Genomic DNA, 20,371 nt, shown 5'->3' on the forward strand with positions numbered 1-20,371 from the left:
CAATGACCATTTGAATGCCCTTAGTGTTGGCGAGTCCACTACTGTTGCAGGCAGGGCATTCCACACCCTTCCTACTCTGAGTAAAGAATCTACCTCTGACACCTGTCTTATATCTATCTACCCTCAATTTAAAGCTATGTCCCCTCAGGCTAGACATCACCATCCGCGGAAAAAGGCTCTCACTGTCCATCCAATCCTCTGATCATCTTGCATGCCTCAATTAAGTCACCTCTTAACCTTCTTCTCTCTAACGAAAACAGCCTCAAGTCCGTCAGCCTTTCCTCAGATCTTCCCTCCATACCAGGCAACATTCTGGTAAATCTCCACTGCACCCTTTCCAATGCTTCCACATCCTTCCTATAATGCGGCGACCAGAGTTGCACGCAATACTCCAAATGCGGCCGCACCAGAGTTTTGTACAGCTGCAACATGACCTCATGGCTCTGAAACTCAATCCCTCTACCAATAAAAGCTAACACACCGTACACCTTCTTAACAACCCTCTCAACCTGGGTGGCGACTTTCAGGGATCGATGTACATGGACACCGAGATCTTTCTGCTCATCCACACTGCCAAGAATCTTACCATTAGCCCAGTACTCAGTCTTCCAGTTATTCCTTCCAAAATTAATCACCTCACACTTTTCTGCATTAAACTCCATTTGCCACCTCTTAGCCCAGCGCTGCAGTTTATCTATGTCCCTCTGGAACTTGTAACATCCTTCCGCACTGTCCACAACTCCACCGACTTTAGTGTCACCTGCAAATTTACTCATCCATCCTTCTACGCCCTCCTCCAGGTCATTTATAAAAGTGACAAACAGCAGTAGCCCCAAAACAGATCCTTGTGGTAAACCACTAGTAATTGGACTCCAGTCTGAACATTTCCCATCAACCACCACCCTTTGTCTTCTTCCAGCTAGCCAATTTCTGATCCAAACTGCTAAATCACCCTGAATCCCATGCCTCCGTATTTTCTGCAGTCGCCTATTGTGGGGAACCTTATCAAACGCTTTACTGAAATCCATATACACCACATCAACTGCTTTACCCTCATCCACCTGTTTGGTCACCTTCTCAAAGAACTCAATAAGGTTTGTGAGGCACGACCTATCCTTCACAAAACCATGTTGACTATCTCTAATCAATTCATTCCTTTCCAGATGATTATACATCGTATCTCTTAAAAACCTTTCCAAGATTTTGCCCACAACAGGATTAAGGATCACTGGTCTATAGTTAGCGGGGTTGTCTCTACTCCCCTTCTTGAACAAGGGGACAACATTTACACAGTTACCAGCCCCTCTTTAGTATTAAGCACACAGACCGGGGTTTTATACAGTTACCAGCCCCTCTTTAGTGTTAAATCACACAGACCAGGTTTTTTTTACACAGTTTCCAGCCCCTCGGTGTACATTTGCTGCAAGAACTTACACAGTGGCCTTTCCCCATTGAGCCTTGGTGCTGGGTACCCCAAGCTTGAGTGCGTCCCTCAGCACGTAGTCCTGGACTTTGGAATGTGCCACTCAGCCGAGGACAATTCTTTACCCTGGAAGATCAACAGGTTACGGGCAGACCAAAGAGAGTCTTTCACAGAGTTCATGATCCTCCAGCAGCAGTTGATGTTTGTCTCAGTGTGTGTACCTGGGAATAGCCCGTAGAGCACAGAGTCCTGTGAGACAGAGCTGCTCGGGCTGAACCTGGACAAATACCACTGCATCTCTCAAACAAAGAACAATACAGCACAGGAGCAGGACCTTCGGCCCTCCAAACCTGTACCGGTCATACCAAACTTTGCCAAAACCCTCAGCACTTCCTTGTGCCGTATCCCTCTATACCCATCCTATCCACGTGTTCGTCAAGATGATTTTTGACCGCCGTAATGTATGTGCTTCTACAACCTCCCCTGGCAACGCGGTCCTGCTCTCCCCACTGTCTGCATTAAAAATCTGCCTCGCACATCCTCTGCAAACTTTTCCCTGTACACCTTAAATCTATGCCCCCTGGTGACTGCCCCCTCCACCCTGGGAAAGATTGCCTGCCCATTCACTCTATCCATGCCCCTCATAATGTTGTAGGCCTTTATCAGATCACACGTCAAACTCCGTCTTTCTAACGAAAACAGTCTGAGTCTATTTAGCCTCTCCATATAGCTCACACTTTCCAGACCAGCCTGATAAACCTCCTCTGCATCCTCTCGAAAGCCTCCACATCCTTCTGGTAGTGTGGCAACCAGAATTGTGCACAATATTCCAAGTGCGTCCTTACCAAGGTTCTATACAGCTGTAGCATGACTTGCCAGTTTTTATACTTGATGCCCCGTCCAATGAAAGCTGGCATTCCGTCTGCTTTGTTGATGACCTTGTCCACTTCCGTTGCCACCTTCAAAGATCTGTGGACCTGCGTGCCCAGATCTCTCCGACTTTCTATATTCCTCAGTTTTGCCATTTCCGGTATATTTCCCCTCTATGTTAAACCTACCAAAATGCATTACCTCCCGTTTGTCCAGATTAAACTCCATTTGCCATTTCTCTGCCCAAGTCTCCATCCTCTGTCTGTCCTGCTGTATCCTCTGACAATCCGCAACACTCTCAGCCACTCCCACCAACCTTGGTGTCATCTATCAACTTTCGCTCTCCAGGCCTTCTTTGGAAAGGCACATTCCACATGGAGGTGAGTGACCCTTTCATCCCCCCCCCCCCCCGTTGAGACTTCGGGTGTGCATGCAGGATCTGACTGGGAGGACCCTTCTCACCACCAGCCAAGCTGGGTCTTGGTGCTTGTTTGAAAGTTCTGGCGATGAGATAATCTGCCAGATGCCTCTGACAGTCTGCGCAGGGGAACCATCTGACATGATCCACCGCCTCCTTTTCCCTAAGGGCCTTGAGGACATTACGTGCAGATCACTGCTTGGTCGCCTTGTGGTCAAAGGTGTTTTCCTGAACAAATGTTTCCCTGAGGGACAGGTACGACAACACGGTTCAACTACCAGAACATCCTGCGGCAATGAGGCCAGACCCATCCTACGTAACACCGGGGACAGGTAGAATCCCAGTACGTAGTGACACTTGGTGTTTGTGTACTGGGGGTCCACACACAGCTTCATGTAGCCACACACACAGGTGGACATCAGGATGAGGGCGGCCTTGGGTATGTTTCTCCCTCCCTTATACAGAGATTTGTACATGCTGTCCCTTCTGTTTGTAGATTTTGTATATGGTGTCCCTGTGATCTCCAGATGAACTTGATGATGGCTCGGGTGACTGCTGCGCGCAGGACTGGGGAATGGGCCAGACCTGTGCCACATCCAGCATCACCGAGATCCTTCCCATATAATTACTAGTGCAGGAGGCCATTCAGTCCATCGAGTCCACAGCGACTCTCTGAAAGCGCAAACCTACCCAGGCCAGTCCCTCGCAACTCCACCTAACATACACCCTGAGACACAAATGGGTTAATTTAGCATGGCCAATCCACCGAACCTGCGTATCTTTGACTGTGGCAGGAAACCCACACAGACACAGAATGTCAGGGTCAGTGAACCCGGGACCCTGGTGCTGTGAGGCAGCAGTGCTGACCACTGTGCAGCCCATAATGTTGCAGATTGTACGTGTTGTTCAGCGTGCTCTTTTCACTTCTGTTTGGAATATAAAATGTGTGTTGGAGCAGGCAGGAGGAGGAGCTGGATGATCAAAGACATTTCACTGCTCTATCTGTCACTCAGTCTGCTCCCCGCCTCTCTCTCTCTCTCTCAGTCAGGTCGGGGCGGGCTGTATAATAAAGAAAAGTGCAGCAGCTCGTCTCACATTCAGCAGCGATTTGACTGAAGAAGCATGTTGTCTGGCAGAGGCAAAGGACTGGGAAAAGGCGGAGCGAAGCGGCACCGCAAAGTGCTTCGTGATAACATCCAGGGCATCACCAAACCAGCAATCCGCCGCCTGGCTTGCCGTGGCAGCGTCAAGCGCATCTCGGGTTTGATCTATGAGGAGACTCGCGGGGTGCTGAAGGTTTTCCTGGAGAATGTGATCAGGGACGCTGTCACCTACACTGAACACGCTGCTTCAGGCCCTGCACTTTGACAGCATTGGGTGGGATCTGACAGCATGTCGATGGGATGGAAAAGGTTTAGGTGCTGAGATAGGTGTTGCAGGACTGAGAGAGGGAAGGGACATCCTCGTTTCACTGTGTGAGAGAAAGATCTAAAAAAGAGAGGCACACTGGGGCACTGAGGAGGCAGTCAGTACACTAGCTGCTAAAACAGCAGTAGAAGTGAGAGCTCTCGAACAACATAGAACATACAGTGCAGAAGGAGGCCATTCGGCCCATTAGGTCTGCACCGACCCACTTAAGCCCTCACTTCCACCCTATCCCTGTAACCCAATAACCCCATCTAATGTTTTTGGACATTAAGGGCAATTTAGCATGGCCAATCCACCTAACCTGCATGTCTTTGGACTGTGGGAGGAAACCGGAGCACCCGGAGGAAACCCACGCAGACACGGAGAACGTGCAGACTCCGCACAGTGACCCAGCGGAGAATCGAACCTAGCCACTTGTGCTACCGAGCTGCCCAAACGTGGTTAGAAAACATAGCCTCTGGCCTATGACTGTTTGCGATTTTCAAGCTATCACATTTTGTCGAGCCAAAACATTTTTCACGAGCTGAAGTAGTTTGTAACTTGGTGAAATGTGTTGTTTTTTTTGTACAGAACCTGGGGCGAGATTGTCCGACCCCCCGCCGGGTCGGAGAATCGCCGGGGGCTGGCGTGAATCCCGCCCCCGCCCTTTGCCGAATTCTCCGGCACCGGATATTCGGTGGGGGAGGGAATCGCGCCGTGCCGGTTGGCGGGCTCCCCCCGCGATTCTCCGACCCGGATGGGCCGAAGTCCCACTGCTAGAATGCCTGTCCTGCCGGCGTAGATTAAACCACATACCTTACCGGCGGGACAAGGCGGTGCTGGCGGGCTCCGGAGTCCTGGGGGGGGCGCGGGGTGATCTGGCCCCAGGGGGTGCCTCCACGGTGGCCTGGCCCGCGATCGGGGCCCACCGATCCGCGGGTGGGCCTGTGCCGTGGGGGCACTCTTTTCCTTCCGCTTTCGCCACGGTCTCCATCATGGTGGAGGCGGAAGAGACTCCCTCCACAGCGCATGCGCGGGGATGCCGTGAGCGGCTGCGCCGCCCGGAGATGTCATTTCCGCGCCAGCTGGGGGGGGCGGAAATTAGTCCGGTGCGGGCCTAGCCCCTTAAGGTTGGGGCTCGGCCCCCCAAGCTGCGGAGGATTCCGCACCTTTGGGGCGGGCCGATGCCCGACTGATTTGCGCCGTTTTGGGCGCCGGTCGGCGGACATCGCGCCGATACCGGAGAATTTCGCCCCTGATTCTGTATGGTCTTGGTTCCAATAAACCGAGGAGAATATCAGCAGGTTCAGGAAGTGGCCTTGCTTTTTGATCACCACCTCAATTTTTTGCATTCACGAATAGCCCTCACTTTGAATTGTGCTCAACTTGTTTTCAAAAAGAAATGAGGAATCTCTCATTTAATGACCCACAGCCCCCAGCAAAACAATCATTGCCGTTGTTCTTCTTTTGTGAAAATTAAATGAGCACATAAAGCTGCTTAGGTTTGAAAATGATCCTCCATTGGACAACTCAAAGTACCAGACGGATGTGACTCTATTGCTCAGCTATCAAGGGGTAGCACAAGTTCCTGTCTGATTAAAAGGCCCTTCTCCCAGTGTCGAGGGTGGTAGGATCCAGGGTCAAACCGGGCTGGGGGCTCGCAATATTTGGGGTTGCAGGGGAGCCGGGAGTGCAGGAGGCGAAAGAGACCGGTATTCTGGCCTTTGCGTCCCTGGTAGCCCGGCGAAGGATTCTTCTTCAGTGGAGGGGTGCGAGGCCCCCAAGCGTGGAATCCTGGATCAACGATATGGCGGGGTTTATTAAATTGGAGAGGGTGAAATTCGCCGAAAGGGGATCGGTACAAGGGTTCTTTAGGCGGTGGCAACCGTTCTTGGACTTCCTGGCAGAACGATAGACAACGGTCAGCAGCAGCAGCAACCGGGGTGGGGGAGGGGTTCAACTTTATTTTTGTTTATTTGCCCTGGGAGACCTGAGGGGGTGTATATATTTGCTATGTTTGCTTTGTGTTAAACTCGGGGTGTTAATTTATTATTTATCTATAGGGGAGAGGGGGTTGTTTTAATTTGTTCTGTATTTAATTTTATTGGGTTTCTTTTCCATTCTGTTGTTAATATATTGAGAAAACCCTAATTAAAATTAAAAAAAATAAAAAAAATAAAATAAAAAGCCCTTCTACCTACTGAAACTAAGCTGGTTTTGCATCACTCCATTGCCAAATTTTCTTTAATTTTACACATGTTTTCATTGGAGCAGGACAAAGAGAGGTGTGGGGAATTTCTGAAGCTTTATAGAGACCTGGGACTGACAGGATGAACTGAACTCCGTTGTGAATCCAATGGCTTGTAATTTTTGTGATAATTCTGTGCTCAAAAGAATAGTTTGTGCAAGCAGCAAAAAAATAGCTCTGGGACACCTGACGTTGTTGGAGAGGGAAGGACACTAATTTGCTTCAGAGTTGAGACATACGGTGGTAACGAAAAGAGATTCTTAAGACAACAATGTTTGCATTTCTGATAGAACATCAATGAGTGATGAATTGTAAGGAAATCAAAGGTAGTTTTAAGGGAATTAAATTTGTATTTAATACAAACGGGGGTCCTTGCCATGGGGGTCATTTGGGGCAGCACGGGAAAGAGTGCCCCCACGGCACAGGCCCGCCCGCAGATCGGTGGGCCCCGATCGCGGGTCAGGCCACCGTGGGGGCCCCCCTGGGGCTAGATCCCCCCCCGCAACCCCCTGAGGATCCTGCTAGATGGCTGACAAGTCAGGTTCCGTCAGGATGGACCATGTCCATTTTATGCCGGCGGGACAGACCGAAAATGGGCGGCTGCTCAGCCCATTGGGGCCCGGAGAATTACCGGGGGGGCCACTGCCAACCGACCCCAACCGGCGCGGCGTGATCCCCGCCCCAGCCCGAAAACCGGCGCGGGAGATTTCGGCAGCCGGCATCGGAGTGGGAATCATGCCGCCCCCCTGCGATTCTCTGACCCGGCGAAGGGTCGGAGAATCTCGCCCATTGGGTTACGGGGATAGGGTGGAAGTGAGGGCCTAAGTGGGTTGGTGCAGACTCGATGGGCCGAATCACCTCCTTCTGCACTGTATGTTCTATGGGCAAACATTAGAAATAAGGTATAGTTTCAAGTGCAGTTAGTTTCATGTTTTTGTGCTTGGAAGGGTAAAACCTAGAGATAAATTCATGCTGGACAACGGTATTTATATGTGTGGAGATTAGTTAAGTTCCAGCTGTGTTTCTATTGTGGATAAAGAGGGCTACGGCATGAAGAATAAATAGGCCAACAGAGGTTTGTGGGTGTTGCTTAGCAAATGGGGACTTGTACAGTAGACAAGCTTTTAAGTTTTAGTTCAGCTAATTTGATTGCAGTTAGAGACAAGATCTCGGGGAGTGAACATCTCTCAATTCTGCCAAAAGAAAGATTGGGACAGGTTGGGAGCTGCAAAGAGGCAGGCTTCCTAAAGTATAAGATAATGCCCAGATAACCAGGAAATTGGGACAGAAAGAAGGTTTAAGCCGACTGGAGTTAAGTGAACAGAGGTATTGTTCAGAACAATTCAAGGAAGAGTAAATTAAATGTTCTGAGTTAAAGAGACAATTGCAGTAACTAGACTTAAAGTGGGACAGCAGCCTCCAAAGGTAAATCAAACGTCTGATGCTATTTTAATAGATTCTGGAAATCGAGAGTTAAAACAACTGTGAGCTGTTTGCACAGCCGTCAAGACAAAGAAATCCGAAAGGGATTGGTATACAATCGTGGACTGGATTTACTGTTAAAAGTGGAGCAGAAGCTTTGTTAAAAAGTGTAATTTGGAAAATCTGGTCTGGATTTCAAAATGCAAACCTCTGTGGGAAAGCATAATTTTGAGAGAAGATTTTAAAGTGCGTTTTTGGGAGTGGAATTTGGAAACTCTCATGAAACATTCACCTGGGATGATTCTACAAGACATCTACAAACATTCACTTGGAGTTCAGAATGGAGAGTGTATTTGCCCAGTCGACTTGTATGCTTAAAAGGGACTTTGTTTTAATGACACCATTGGAGATTTAGAAGTACTTTGTAACCTGTGTTAATCCTAAAACCTGTGTATAATTGTTTTAAAAAAGGGAGGTGTAAGGGCGTGGTCCATCATAATCTAATTATTAGATGTTTAATAAATGTTTTGTCCTGTTGTAAAACTAATTTGCGATCCGGTGACTGTTCCTCCACATTTAATTTTAAAATAATTACGGTCTTTTGAGCCAGGGTTCCATTCTGGGATTTCCCCGGCTAGTTATAACATCAACTGGGATCGTAATAATCTACTCCTCGTTCTGTAGCTGGTAGAAAGAATTACAGACTAAATGTGACATTAGATGATGTATACATGGCAGCAGTTTTGTTTTCTTGACATTCGATTTGTAATTTTACGTTGATAGGTGCCAAAGGGCAATGCGAATGACCCACAACCCAGTGCTGAACTAAAAAGACCTACAACAGAAGGCCAGAAGCAGCAGATACCATACAAGACTGAAATAATTGGAGGGGTTGTTGTTCAAACACCCATCACTCAGGTGAGAAAGGACTCCCCACCAAATTTATTTGCCCCTTCATTGTGAAATTCTGCTATATGTTCTTTTTAAAAAAAAAATTTTTAAGGGGCAATTTAGCGTGGCCAATCCACCTTTGCACATCTTTGGGTTGTGGGGATGAGACCCACGCAGACACGGGGAGAATGTGCAAACTCCACACGGACACTGCTGTACATTCTTTTTGAGATTTATTTATTGGACTTGAACATTGTTGTCAGTGTGGCATTTATAGTCTTTAACATAGAAAAATGTTCCAAGGCATTTCACAGTGTGAGCCAAAGGAGGAGAGATCAGAAATAATACCCAAAGCTTTGTCAAAGAGATGAGTTTTAAGGAGGGTCTTTCAGGAGGAGAGGAAGGTGGAGAGGCAGAAGAGGTTCGAGAGAGAAACCCATAAAGTGAGGCTTCAGGTAAGCATCAAATGTGGGAGAAGGTGGAGGGGATGAAGTAGAAGAGATCCAGTCAGTGAAAAGGGAAATATCCTGGAGTGGGATGTGGGACTTACGGAGACGATAGAGACTGCAAGGCCATGGTGGGATTCACATTTTCACAAGGGAGGTACAGCTTAGCCATGTGCAGTGCATCCTCCATTCTCTTTTAACATTATGGTTGAACGTCAGCCTAATAAATGAACAAGCCCCAGTGTAATAGAGTAGAATGCTTCCATTTCCTATCGCACCTCGAAATGCGATTGCCATTTTACTGCCAAACTGAGTGGTTTTGCATTTTTACCAACACTTGGGGACAATTGTAGTGTTTTTCAAGAAGAGATCTTTAGCTCACATGTCTCCAATAAAAACTTTCCTTAAACTGCCATGAAGAGTACACACACTCCTCACAATTGGGAATTGTGTGCTTCAGCAATGTCTTGGGCTTGGTTACTGATCTAGTAGATCTGTGTGTGGTGATAAGAGAGTGTAAAATGTATGCCTGAGATCTGTAACTGAAGTTTATGCAAAACCTACCAAAATATCTATCAACTTTTAATTTCCACAAAACACTTGCAAATGTTGTGTCTCTGAAGAGCTCATGTTCAAGTAATTGCACAAGTTGGCCATTTTGCCAGTGGTATGTGGAAGAAAATGTTCCTTTCATGCAAGCCTTCTTTTAACTAGCTTGTACAGTTCCATTTCTTCAACAAAAAAGGTGATGCAACATTGACCGGTGCAGCTCATACTTTGGAATGCTGACACCAAGTTCCATTCCCTATAACCCAAGTGTCCATATGCCTGGTCCACGTTTGTGGAGACCAGTGTTAACCGGTGCTCTCTCGGGGTCTCCGGATTGGATCCTGCAGCTTAGGGAACTCCAGCGAGTGCATAGGGGCTGGTTTAGCACAGTGGGCCAAACAGCTGGATTGTAATGCAGAACAAGGCCAGCAGCGCGGGTTCAATTCCCGTACCGGCCTCCCCGAACAGGTGTCGGAATGTGGCGACTAGGTAGGGGCTTTTCACAGTAACTTCATTGAAGCCTACTTCAATAAGCTATTATTATTATACTCTCTCCCCGCCTGTCTCGCTGGAGGATAAACTTGGGCATAGCAGGCGTGAGCGAGCACAGCCACAGGAGTCATGCGCGTGCTCAGAAACCTCATCCCCCTTTGAGGAAAGAGCCCTTGAGCTGGCCGAAGAAGAGCAAGACCAGGGCCTGCACAGAGGACTAAGTGGAGATGCAGACAAAAGTGAGAGTCATGCAGCCATAGTTCAAGCCTCATGTGAGTAAACGTTCTCCCATCAGTCTGCCCCTGTGATGCACTAATCCTTTGCAGATCAAGGATTCAACCTGCTTGGACCATCCTCACACCTTCTGGACATCAAAGATCTGAGCAGCTCCGAAGCAGACAATTTAGAGACAGACATTGAGGAGAGTCATTGCTGTCACCCGCACCCTTCACCAGCACAGCTATTCACACCTCGGATGGATTAATGAGTAAGCAGGTTCCTGGGGCACTGACTGGTGAGCAGCTCCCACTTGATGATTCACAGCAGGCTGAGGCAGGGGCATCCCAGGGATCCAACATTCGGAGGGATGTCAGAACACAAGACTCTGCTGAGCCCCAAGCCGATTACATGACCCTGGGTACAGTTGTCCCAGAGCTGTTGACACTGCAAAGACAGAGTCACAAGCATCAGGCAGGATAACAGCATCCCACCTCAGATTGCAAGGCCGACTGGAGGAGTTCCATCACTTTCTGTCTGAAGAGATGCTCCCATCAGCCCAACTCACCGAGGCCAACTGTAAGGGTGACATCCAGATTGGGACATTGGTGCAGGATCTCCATGGTAATATCCATTCCATGGTTCAGCTAATGACCTCCATGACTGAGCACAGTACGAAGTCTTACAACACCAGGTTAAAGTCCAACAGGTTTGTTTCGATGTCACTAGCTTTCGGAGTGCTGCTCCTTCCTCAGGTGAATGAAGAGGTATGTTCCAGAAACACATATATAGACAAATTCAAAGATGCCAAACAATGCTAGGAATGCGACCATTAGCAGGTGATTAAATCTTTACAGATCCAGAGATGGGGTAACCCCAGATTAAAGAGGTGTGAATTGTATCAAGCCAGGACAGTTGGTAGGATTTTGCAGGCCAGATGGTGGGGGATGAATGTAATGCGACATGAATCCCAGGTCCCGGTTGAGGCCGCACTCATGTGTGTGGAACTTGGCTATAGGTTTCTGCTCGGCGATTCTGCGTTGTCGCGCGTCCTGAAGGCGTTCTCCAAGGCGGCCTTCAGGACGCGCGACAACGCAGAATCGCCGAGCAGAAACTTATAGCCAAGTTCCGCACACGAGTGCGGCCTCAACCGGGACCTGGGATTCATGTCGCATTACATTCATCCCCCACCATCTGGCCTGCGAAATCCTACCAACTGTCCTGGCTTGATACAATTCACACCTCTTTAACCTGGGGTTACCCCATCTCTGGATCTGTAAAGATTTAATCACCTGCTAATGGTCGCATTCCAAGCATTGTCTGGCATCTTTGAATTTGTCTATATATGTGTTTCTGGAACATACCTCTTCATTCTCCATGACTGAGGGCATGAGCTCTATGGTGTAGGGCTTCAACTCCATGGCGGTAGGCACATGTGGGAATCCATTAACAGGCAGCATGGTAGCACAGTGGTTAGCACTGTTGCTTAACAGCATCAGGGTCCCAGGTTCGATTCCTGGCTTCGGTCACAGTCTATGCGGAGTCTGCACATTTTCCCTCTTTCTGCATGGGTTTCCTCCGGGTGCTTCGATTTTCTCCCACAAGTCCCGAAAAATGTGCTGTTAGGTAATTTGGACATTCTGAATTTGCCCTCCATGTATCCGAACAGACGCCGGAATGTGGCGACAAGGGGCTTTTCACAGTAACTTCATTGCAGTGTTAATGTAAGCCCATTTGTGACAATAAAGATTATTATTTTTATATTATGAGTGTATATGGCAGAGGACAACGGGGCTTCTCAATATCACTTCAGCTGCCCCTCAATCCCAGGGGCCCCAGGGCACCTGTAAAGGATGAGTATCGGCTGTAGCACAGTCCGGTACCCTCCATCCAGGAGACCCTGGGGGTGTCCAGCCCATTTGACAACCCACTAACTTTGAGCGATACACCTCAAGCCCCAGACACTGAGTACGGTAGCACAGCAACACACGTCCAGCCTGACAGAGGGCCGGACCCTCGGACCCTCAAGGTCCAGGCTCCATGGGACACCTGCCTAGGTCATCTCAGGCAACAGGGCGTGGAAGACAGCAGGACACCTCAACCTCAGCTGTGGATCCTAGGGAAATACCTAGACATAGCGAGAGGGTGAGGAAGAGTAAGAAATTGTAGGCACCTAGGGGTGCGGGTGAACCTAGGCACTAGTAGAGATAACTCACCATTGTAATACAGCACTTTAATTAAACATAACTGTGTTCACCCATACAGATCCTCCTTGCTGTCATTTCATGGTACCATGCTCTGCGAACCCCCACACACACTCGGCGCTTCAGCCGTGTGGAGTGTGAGAATGGCAGGGCTATGTCTCTCCTACCTCCCACACTGGCGACGAAGTAAAGAGGTGCCACTGCTGGCACAGACCCCTGGCCTCGGAGAATACAGTAGTCATCCAGCGTCTCTCAACCCCATAATAAGTCCGTTCATTGGCAGGAGGCCCTCACTTCTCTGTCTTGCAAGTTTGACACATTGTTGAATATGAGAGGAGCATCAATCTGTCCTCAATGTAAATAATCTTTATTCTCCTGCAGCGTGAGGCCAATGTCTTTAGCCCCCTGCTCATGAATGTAGGAACAATCACGAGGACCTCACGCAGGCGCCACATTGGTGAGTTGATGTCAGACCCCATGGTGAGAAATCCCTTCACTCCCTGGTACTGATCATCCCAAACCGGGAAGTTATGACGGCGTCCCTAACCCTTCACCCCATGCAAGCCTTGGCCATCTTCCAAGATCCTTGCTACTCCTCCTCTGTGTGGTGACACTTGCCACCCTCCTCCTCATCTGAGGAGATGTGGTGCTCCTCCATTTTCTCCTGATATAGCTGCTCCGGAATCCGCACTGCAGTGCCGAGCTGTGCAGTGCGCAGCAAACCACAACGATGCGGAACACTATCTGGGGCTTTATGCGAGGGCTCCCCTCCAACTGGTCCAGGCATCAGAACTGCATTTTGAGCATTCCAGTTGTCTGCTCGACCAGCGCGCACACTGACGCATGTGTCTCATTATTGTGAGTCTCAGGGTGTTTGTGGCCTCCGCAGTAGCGTCATCCTCAGTGGGTAGCCTTTGTCCCCCAAGGAGCAATCCCTCCAGCTGCTGCTTTCCCTCAAAGGCGACTGGGATTTCCAAGTGTCCCAAGATGTAAGTATCATGGATATTCCCAGGAAACAGGCACACATCTGCATGATGTGTATTGTGCGGTCACAGACAATCTGGATACTGAGGGAGTGGTGTTCCTTGCACAATGGTGCCCCATGCCTCCATGGAGACTGCAGACCCAAAATGGGTGCAGTCAATGATACCCTGCACCTGGGGCATGTCTGCTAAGTGGGCGAACCCCATGGCCCTGGCATCCTGGCTCGCCTTATCCTTCTCCAAATTGATGTATATGTGGGCCCTCGCGAATGGTGCATCTGTGGCCTCTCTTATGCAGTTGTGTGCGTTGACTGGGATATGCTGCTCAGGCCACCCGTGCTGCCCTGAAACGAGCCACTGGCATAGAAGTTCAGAGTGACGGTAACGTTCAGGGCCACAGGAAACGGGTGACCTCACAGTTCATGTGGTGCCAGCTCTTGCATAACCTGGCAAAGATGGTCCACCATCCCTAGGGACAGATACAGTCTTCTCTGGCACTGGACCTCTGACACTAGAGCTAAGATGTTCGATAACAGAAGACCTTTTGGCGGTAGTGTCTCCTATGGGGCTCCATCATCTGTATTTCTGCTCCCAGAGGAACAATAGGGCAGACTTCCCTTCCTCTGCAGGGCGCTGTTCCTGACCACGTGCAGCGACACGTAAATGCCCTTGCAGCTGGTCGATCACAATCAAAAAAATAGCCAACTTTACTGGCTCCATGATTTCTCAGAATTACAAACTGAAAGGAAGAGAACGTCAAAGTGAGCAATGAGTGTTCCTGACAGTGCCCTGACCCTCAGACCTCTACACTTCAGGGACATCCACCCCCTCAAAACAAGGCCAAACCAGAGACCGGTCTGCAGCATGGGTAAGGTGCATCTGAAAAGAATCAAAAATAGGCCGAAGAGATGGATTGGCGTGGTAAGAAATGGGAGATGCATCTCAATGATGCGGCCTTTGTTGTCTGTACCATCACTTGATATTGATTCAGAAATGAACACTCCAGGCCTGTGAATGACATGAAGCTGGAAGGAACTGCAAACAGCTTGGAATAGGTAAAACCACAAAACTCCTTCCCTTCTTTAAAGATCCTCCCCAAGCCTCCCTTTTTGACCAACTACACAGCACCCCTCCCAGTACATTCATTTTTGTCAGATTACACCTTGTATATTAATGGCTCCATATATTGGAGTGTGGTTGCAGAAGATGTGGAGGTGAATGACTAGACATGCTGCATGCAAGGTTTTGATGCATAGATTTGAGGCCTCAGGGAAAACTATTCTATCTGAGGAGTGACAATAATGAGAGGCTGGCTTGAGATTTAGTGGGAACAATGACATTGAAGGTGGCAGTGAGGCAGGGATGCACAAGGATAGCAAAGGCATAAACATCTGTAACGGTGGAGGAGCAGAGTGAGGGGAGGTAGGATTTGGAAAGAAAACTAGTTGGGGAACTGAGATGTAATTCCTTCCAAGGGCAAAAAGTGAAAGCAAAGGCCTGTTGGAGAGAAATCTATAAGAAAAGAAATAACAGTGGTCTTAGAGAGCTCTACTGTCAACAGAGATCTTCCCCGTGTGCTCATGAGATTGAGGAAGTAGCCTTATATATGACTGAGGAATCTCCGTGGAGTGAAAAGCAGAGAAGAGGTGAGTTTGAGATCGGCAATCGTGAGAATTTGCTCAGTGTAGGGACAGAGGCCACACAGAACAGGGACATTTCAGTGAAGGGGGTAGGACGTGGTTAATTCAGTCAGTCCATTGATGTGTCATGGGAAGTCTCAGTTTTCTGGATGTTGGGTCGCCCATGTGGAATTCCCTTCAGTTTTCCTTGAATTTGGCTCCACAGGTTTTTCCCCCTCCTGCAGCTGAGGTTAATAAGCCATGAGTAGTGAGTGCGGGTGAATATTGGTAAGTCTGATAGTTTCTGCTCCACTTTATGGATCGGGCGGGTGATCTCACATGATTTTATATTAGTGACTACCATTCCTTGAGAATCCTGCGCCCTTTTGGGGAGGGAGAGGCAACCAGTCCGGCCCTTGAACACCACCCCTTTCTCAAAACAACTTTGCCCATATAATGACCACAAGGAAAAAGTGATCAGTACTTTCCCACAGATACTAAAATACACATACAAGTCAAATAAGAACTGAACTGCAAATTTCACATATATCTTCCACACCAGGCAGACATCCAGTGAGGACCTGCAAACTTTTTATTTTAGTGCTCAAACTACTGATGTGGTTGAACTCAGGTTGGCATCATATGACGGGGTTAGTTGATAGGGTGGTTGGCCGTTGCTGGTTAACTTCTGGTTCAGTTATCTCATCAGCCAAGTCAGTCACTTGTGGCCACCACAGCACTGAAATTACTAATTTAGAAATTACATTTACATTAAACCCACATCTGCGCCGCTCTTCCTCATTTAAAAAAAAATCTTTAACCGTTTGAGCACCAGACTACATTTGACAGTTTTCGAAGCACACGTCCCACATGAATCTACCACAAGATTTCTGCAAAGATTTACTGAACACCTCTCATCCCACTGCATTCTGCAATAAACTGGCACACTTATTTCCCAATTATTTAGTATTACTAGAATACTCAAATATATTTACTTTGATGCAATGATTCTGCAGACTTTTGGTAGTTATTGATCTTTCACTGTCAAAATGTCCAAGCGCATAGGCGGCTTCATTGGTTTTCAGCTCACACACATTATGAATGCAACAAAATAAAGCTCCCCAAATGCCAAGAACAGCTAGATACTGTGACAATAAATCGAAGCTGCAGAAATATGCATCTAAAATGTAATTTAAATAGAAATTTTAAAATGTAACAGTTTTGGCTACCTCCCTCCTGATTATCTCGTTACAAATTCTGCCAATTTTCATGGAATCAGACGGCACAAAAAAACGAGGCTATTCGGCCCATCAAGCCTGTGCTGGCTCTTTGAAGGAGTTGCCTAATTAGTCTCAGTCCCTTGCTTTTTTTCCACAGTGCTTCAGTTTTTCCCCCTCCTTTTCAAGTCGTTATCCAATTCCCTTTTGAGAACTACCACTGAGTTCCTCTTGAATTATTGCGTAACAACTCACGTGTTAAAGAAAAATCTCCTTATTTCCCTTCTGGTTCTTTTCCCATTTATTACGCTTGGGTTTAACTTTTTCTGTCTAACATTGCATTCAAGTTTGAAAACATTTAAAAACATTTAAATAGTTTTATTTTTTTCTAAGTTCACTTTACTGTTCATTTGGAAGGTGGCACAATTACCCAGAAGAAATAGTTGTCATGCTGAAAACTGTCAACTAATTAGCAAGTGTAGAGATTGACAAACAGAAAGTAAACTCTTATGCAAGTAAAGGTTAATCTTTAGAATAATGCAATCAGTAAAATGGGACTTGTTGCACTTTGGAACTCATAGCACATTCCAAGAGCTCACGTTGTGCAATTGTGGCCCTATTTAATAGATAGAGTAATTATTACTGTTTGGGTGCAATTCTCTGACCTGACAGAGAGAGTGAAAACCGTCTTTTGATACTCTGTAAATAAAATGTTGAAATGAATTTGCATTTATGTAGCCCCTTTCAAATCTTCATGGCATCCCCAAAGGATTTTAAAGTCAAAAGTTAATTCTGAAGCGCCGCGAACGGCCTGTTAATTAGTTTTTGGTGTTGGCTGAGGGATAAGTGCTGACATCGGGTACGCTCACATTGGTGTGCAGCGGGAGAGAGTTTTTACTGCTGCCTTCCTGAAACACGTGGCCTACACTGCCGCTTGGCTACATTCACTGCTGCTTCACAGGATCTTTTGCATTCACCTGACAGGGCAGGCTTAAAGTTTTGTGCAAAAGACACCACCTCTAGCGGTGCAGCATTCCCTCAGTGTTTCAGTGTGAGTGTGAGACTGTATTTCATGCTCAAGTGCCTGGAGTAGGACCTGAGCCCATGACCTCAACTTCACACAAGAGTGACATTGCTGAGCCAGGACTGACAATGGAATGACGCGTGATGGCTTAGAGCTACATACAGAACTATAGAAGTCATCATGATTTTACATGTTGCCTAAATGTACTGGATACAATACATTGAATAATAGGCGTCTACAAGACAAACATTTCATGAAAGGATTTAGGTTATAAAGTATCACCTGATCATTGAAAGCGAACAAACTTTAAATTACCTTTGTTAAATACAAAATATATGTATTCTGAACTTCCTGTGATGATTTCAACTTGTGACATTGAATCACCCTGACTAGGAGCATCCCAGAATCGCTGGTCTGTGGCGGGTGAGGTGATAGCTCCTGGGATACTGTTGCGCTGCCCGAGGATCTGGAGGAATGCCAGCTCGGATTCCCACTTATTAACTCCTGCTGGAAAGTGCTTGTGTGTAGGCAATGTATAAAATCAGGTTTCGGCTTCCATGTGGTATCCTTTACATAGAAATATATTTATGACACAGATAGAGGCTATTCGGCCCTTCATGTCTCTGCCAACCAAATGAAAGCTTTCCGGCCTAATCCCACTTTACAGCTCTTTGTCGATAACCTTACAGATTACCGTGCTTCAAGTGCATAACCAAGTACTTTATAAATTAGAGTTTCTGTCTCCAGCACCCTTTCAGGGAGTGACATCCAGACCCCCACCATCCTCTGGATGAACAAGTTTCTTCCTAACTCCATTTTTACCCTCCCATCAATTATTTTAAATCTGTTGAACCCTCTCCATTTACAAAAAAGGATCTTTCTCTATCTCGGCCCCTCATAATGCACACTTCAATCAGGTCTCCCCCGCTCCCCAGCCTCTTCTGTTCCAAAGAAAACAATCCCACCTAGCCTGTCCAATCTTTCCTCAGAGTCGAAAGTTTCCAGTTTTGGCAACATCATTGTAAATCTTCTTCATCCTCTCTCCAGTGTGAACATATCACTCATGTGTTGCAGTGGCCAGAACTGAATGCAGAACTCTAGTTATGGGCTAACTAGTGTTTGCACAGGACTGTCTTGTGACGCAGTCATCGTGTCCCTACCTCTAAGGCAGCAACTCCAGGTTGGAGTCCCACTCTGGCACTTGTTGGCCAGGGAAAGTGAATTCATAACATTCATTGTCTGGCGGTGGTAAGAGGCTCCTGGTCAGCCAGAACCTGCAGAGGGCACTGACAAACCACTTCAGTACCTTGTCAAGCATAACCATGGTCAGGCAGCACGGTGACGCAGTGGGTTAGCCCCACTGCCTCACAGCGCCGAGGTCCCAGGTTCGATCCCGGCTCTGGGTCACTGTCCGTGTGGAGTTGGCACATTCTCCCCGTGTCTGCATGGGTCTCACCCCACAACCCAAAAATATGCAGGGCAGGTGGATTCGCCACACTAAATTGCCCCTTAATTGGAAAAAATTAATTGGGTACTCTAAATTTATTTTTTTAAAAGCATAAACATGATCCAAAACATGGAAGTCCATTGTTGCCTACGCCATCTATGGCATGGTACCTTCTTGGTTTTCCACTCGATGTCTCAGGCAATAATTGAATAAGTGTCCAGCATCCAGAGGCAAGGGTCCCAATGCAACATGGTGTGGTATCAGAGGGTTATGGCCTTTTGGGTAACTGAACGCAAGCGAGAGTTCCTACTTTCATAGGAAGCTAAGAAAATTCTTGACACAGCTCAACAAAGGATGAGCTATGTGAGGTTATCAAACATCATCACTTCTAAAATTAAAACTTAGATTGTCATTTTTTATCATCAGTCAACAAGTATTTATTTTTAGAGCTGAACTTGTTTTAAAAATTGAATAGTTTCAATCAAGCGCGCTGTGCAGAACATAGTGGAAAGTTTCTGCTTCATCAATCACTTTCAAGCCAACAGAGAATTATCTTTGCCTTATTTGGCCAATCACATCAGTTGCAGTTGCTTAACTCAATTCCGATCTGAATAAAAACCATTTCAGTTTTCAAACGCTGGGAACTATTCTTAAAGGAGCACAAATGTTACTTCAGGTGTTTTGTTTCTTCACTTTCTTTTGTCATGTTCTTTCTGGCAGAAATCTGCTCTGCACAGAATGCAGTCTGTGCTCAATCACAGCAGGAAAGCACGTTTGATGCGAGCACAGGCCAGGGAATTAGTGCTGCAAAGTTGCAGCCTGACCTCTGACCGACATTCCCTTCAAACCCGGTTCTCATATTGTGAACGTAGGATTGGTGAATTTACACCTGTTGAGGAATGGTGCACTGATCTGGGACGCTGGTACCCACAGGATTGTTGTAGGGGAAATGGTGGGAGTGGTAATGTCACTAGATTCGTAATCCCGCAGACGGGGCTAATACTCTGGGAATATGGATTCAAATCCCACCACGGCAGCCGGATTGATAAATCTGGAATTGAAAGCTAGTCTCAGTAATGGTGCCATGAAACTATTAATAATAATAATCTTTATTGTTGTCACAAACCCACACAGACATGGGGAGAACGTGCAGACTCTGCACAGACAGTGTCCCAAGTAGGGAATCGAACCTGGGACCCTGGCGCTGTGAAGCAACAGTGCGAACCACTGCTACCGTGCTGCCCATCTGGCTCACTAATCTGCCACCCTTACCTGGTCTGACCTTCATCTGACTCCAGATTCACAGCAATGTGGTTGACTCTGAAATGGCCTAGTAAGCCTCTCTGTTCAAGAGCAATTAGGGAAGGCAACAAATGCTGGCTTTCCAGTGACACCCACATCCATGAAAAACTAAGTAAATATGTACATCGGCCCCTAACTGACTGTAAAAATAATGGCAAAGCTAATAGCAATCGCTGTTATTTGTGCACATGTT

The 20,371-nt window shown here is 47.3% G+C and overlaps 1 protein-coding gene across 1 annotated transcript in view; it reads left to right on the forward strand.

Moving 5' to 3' along the window:
- The window catches only part of LOC140396918 (pleckstrin homology domain-containing family A member 2-like), a 152,380-nt gene that overhangs the window by 96,873 nt on the left and 35,136 nt on the right, over positions 1-20,371 (forward strand). Inside the window, exon 6 of the mRNA XM_072485847.1 lies at positions 8,572-8,706. Within this exon, the coding sequence (XP_072341948.1) occupies positions 8,572-8,706 (135 nt within the window). The remainder of the gene's footprint in view (positions 1-8,571; positions 8,707-20,371) is intronic.

This window comes from Scyliorhinus torazame, chromosome 20 (genome assembly GCF_047496885.1).
Source record: "Scyliorhinus torazame isolate Kashiwa2021f chromosome 20, sScyTor2.1, whole genome shotgun sequence".
In the NCBI taxonomy this organism is placed as follows: domain Eukaryota; kingdom Metazoa; phylum Chordata; class Chondrichthyes; order Carcharhiniformes; family Scyliorhinidae; genus Scyliorhinus; species Scyliorhinus torazame.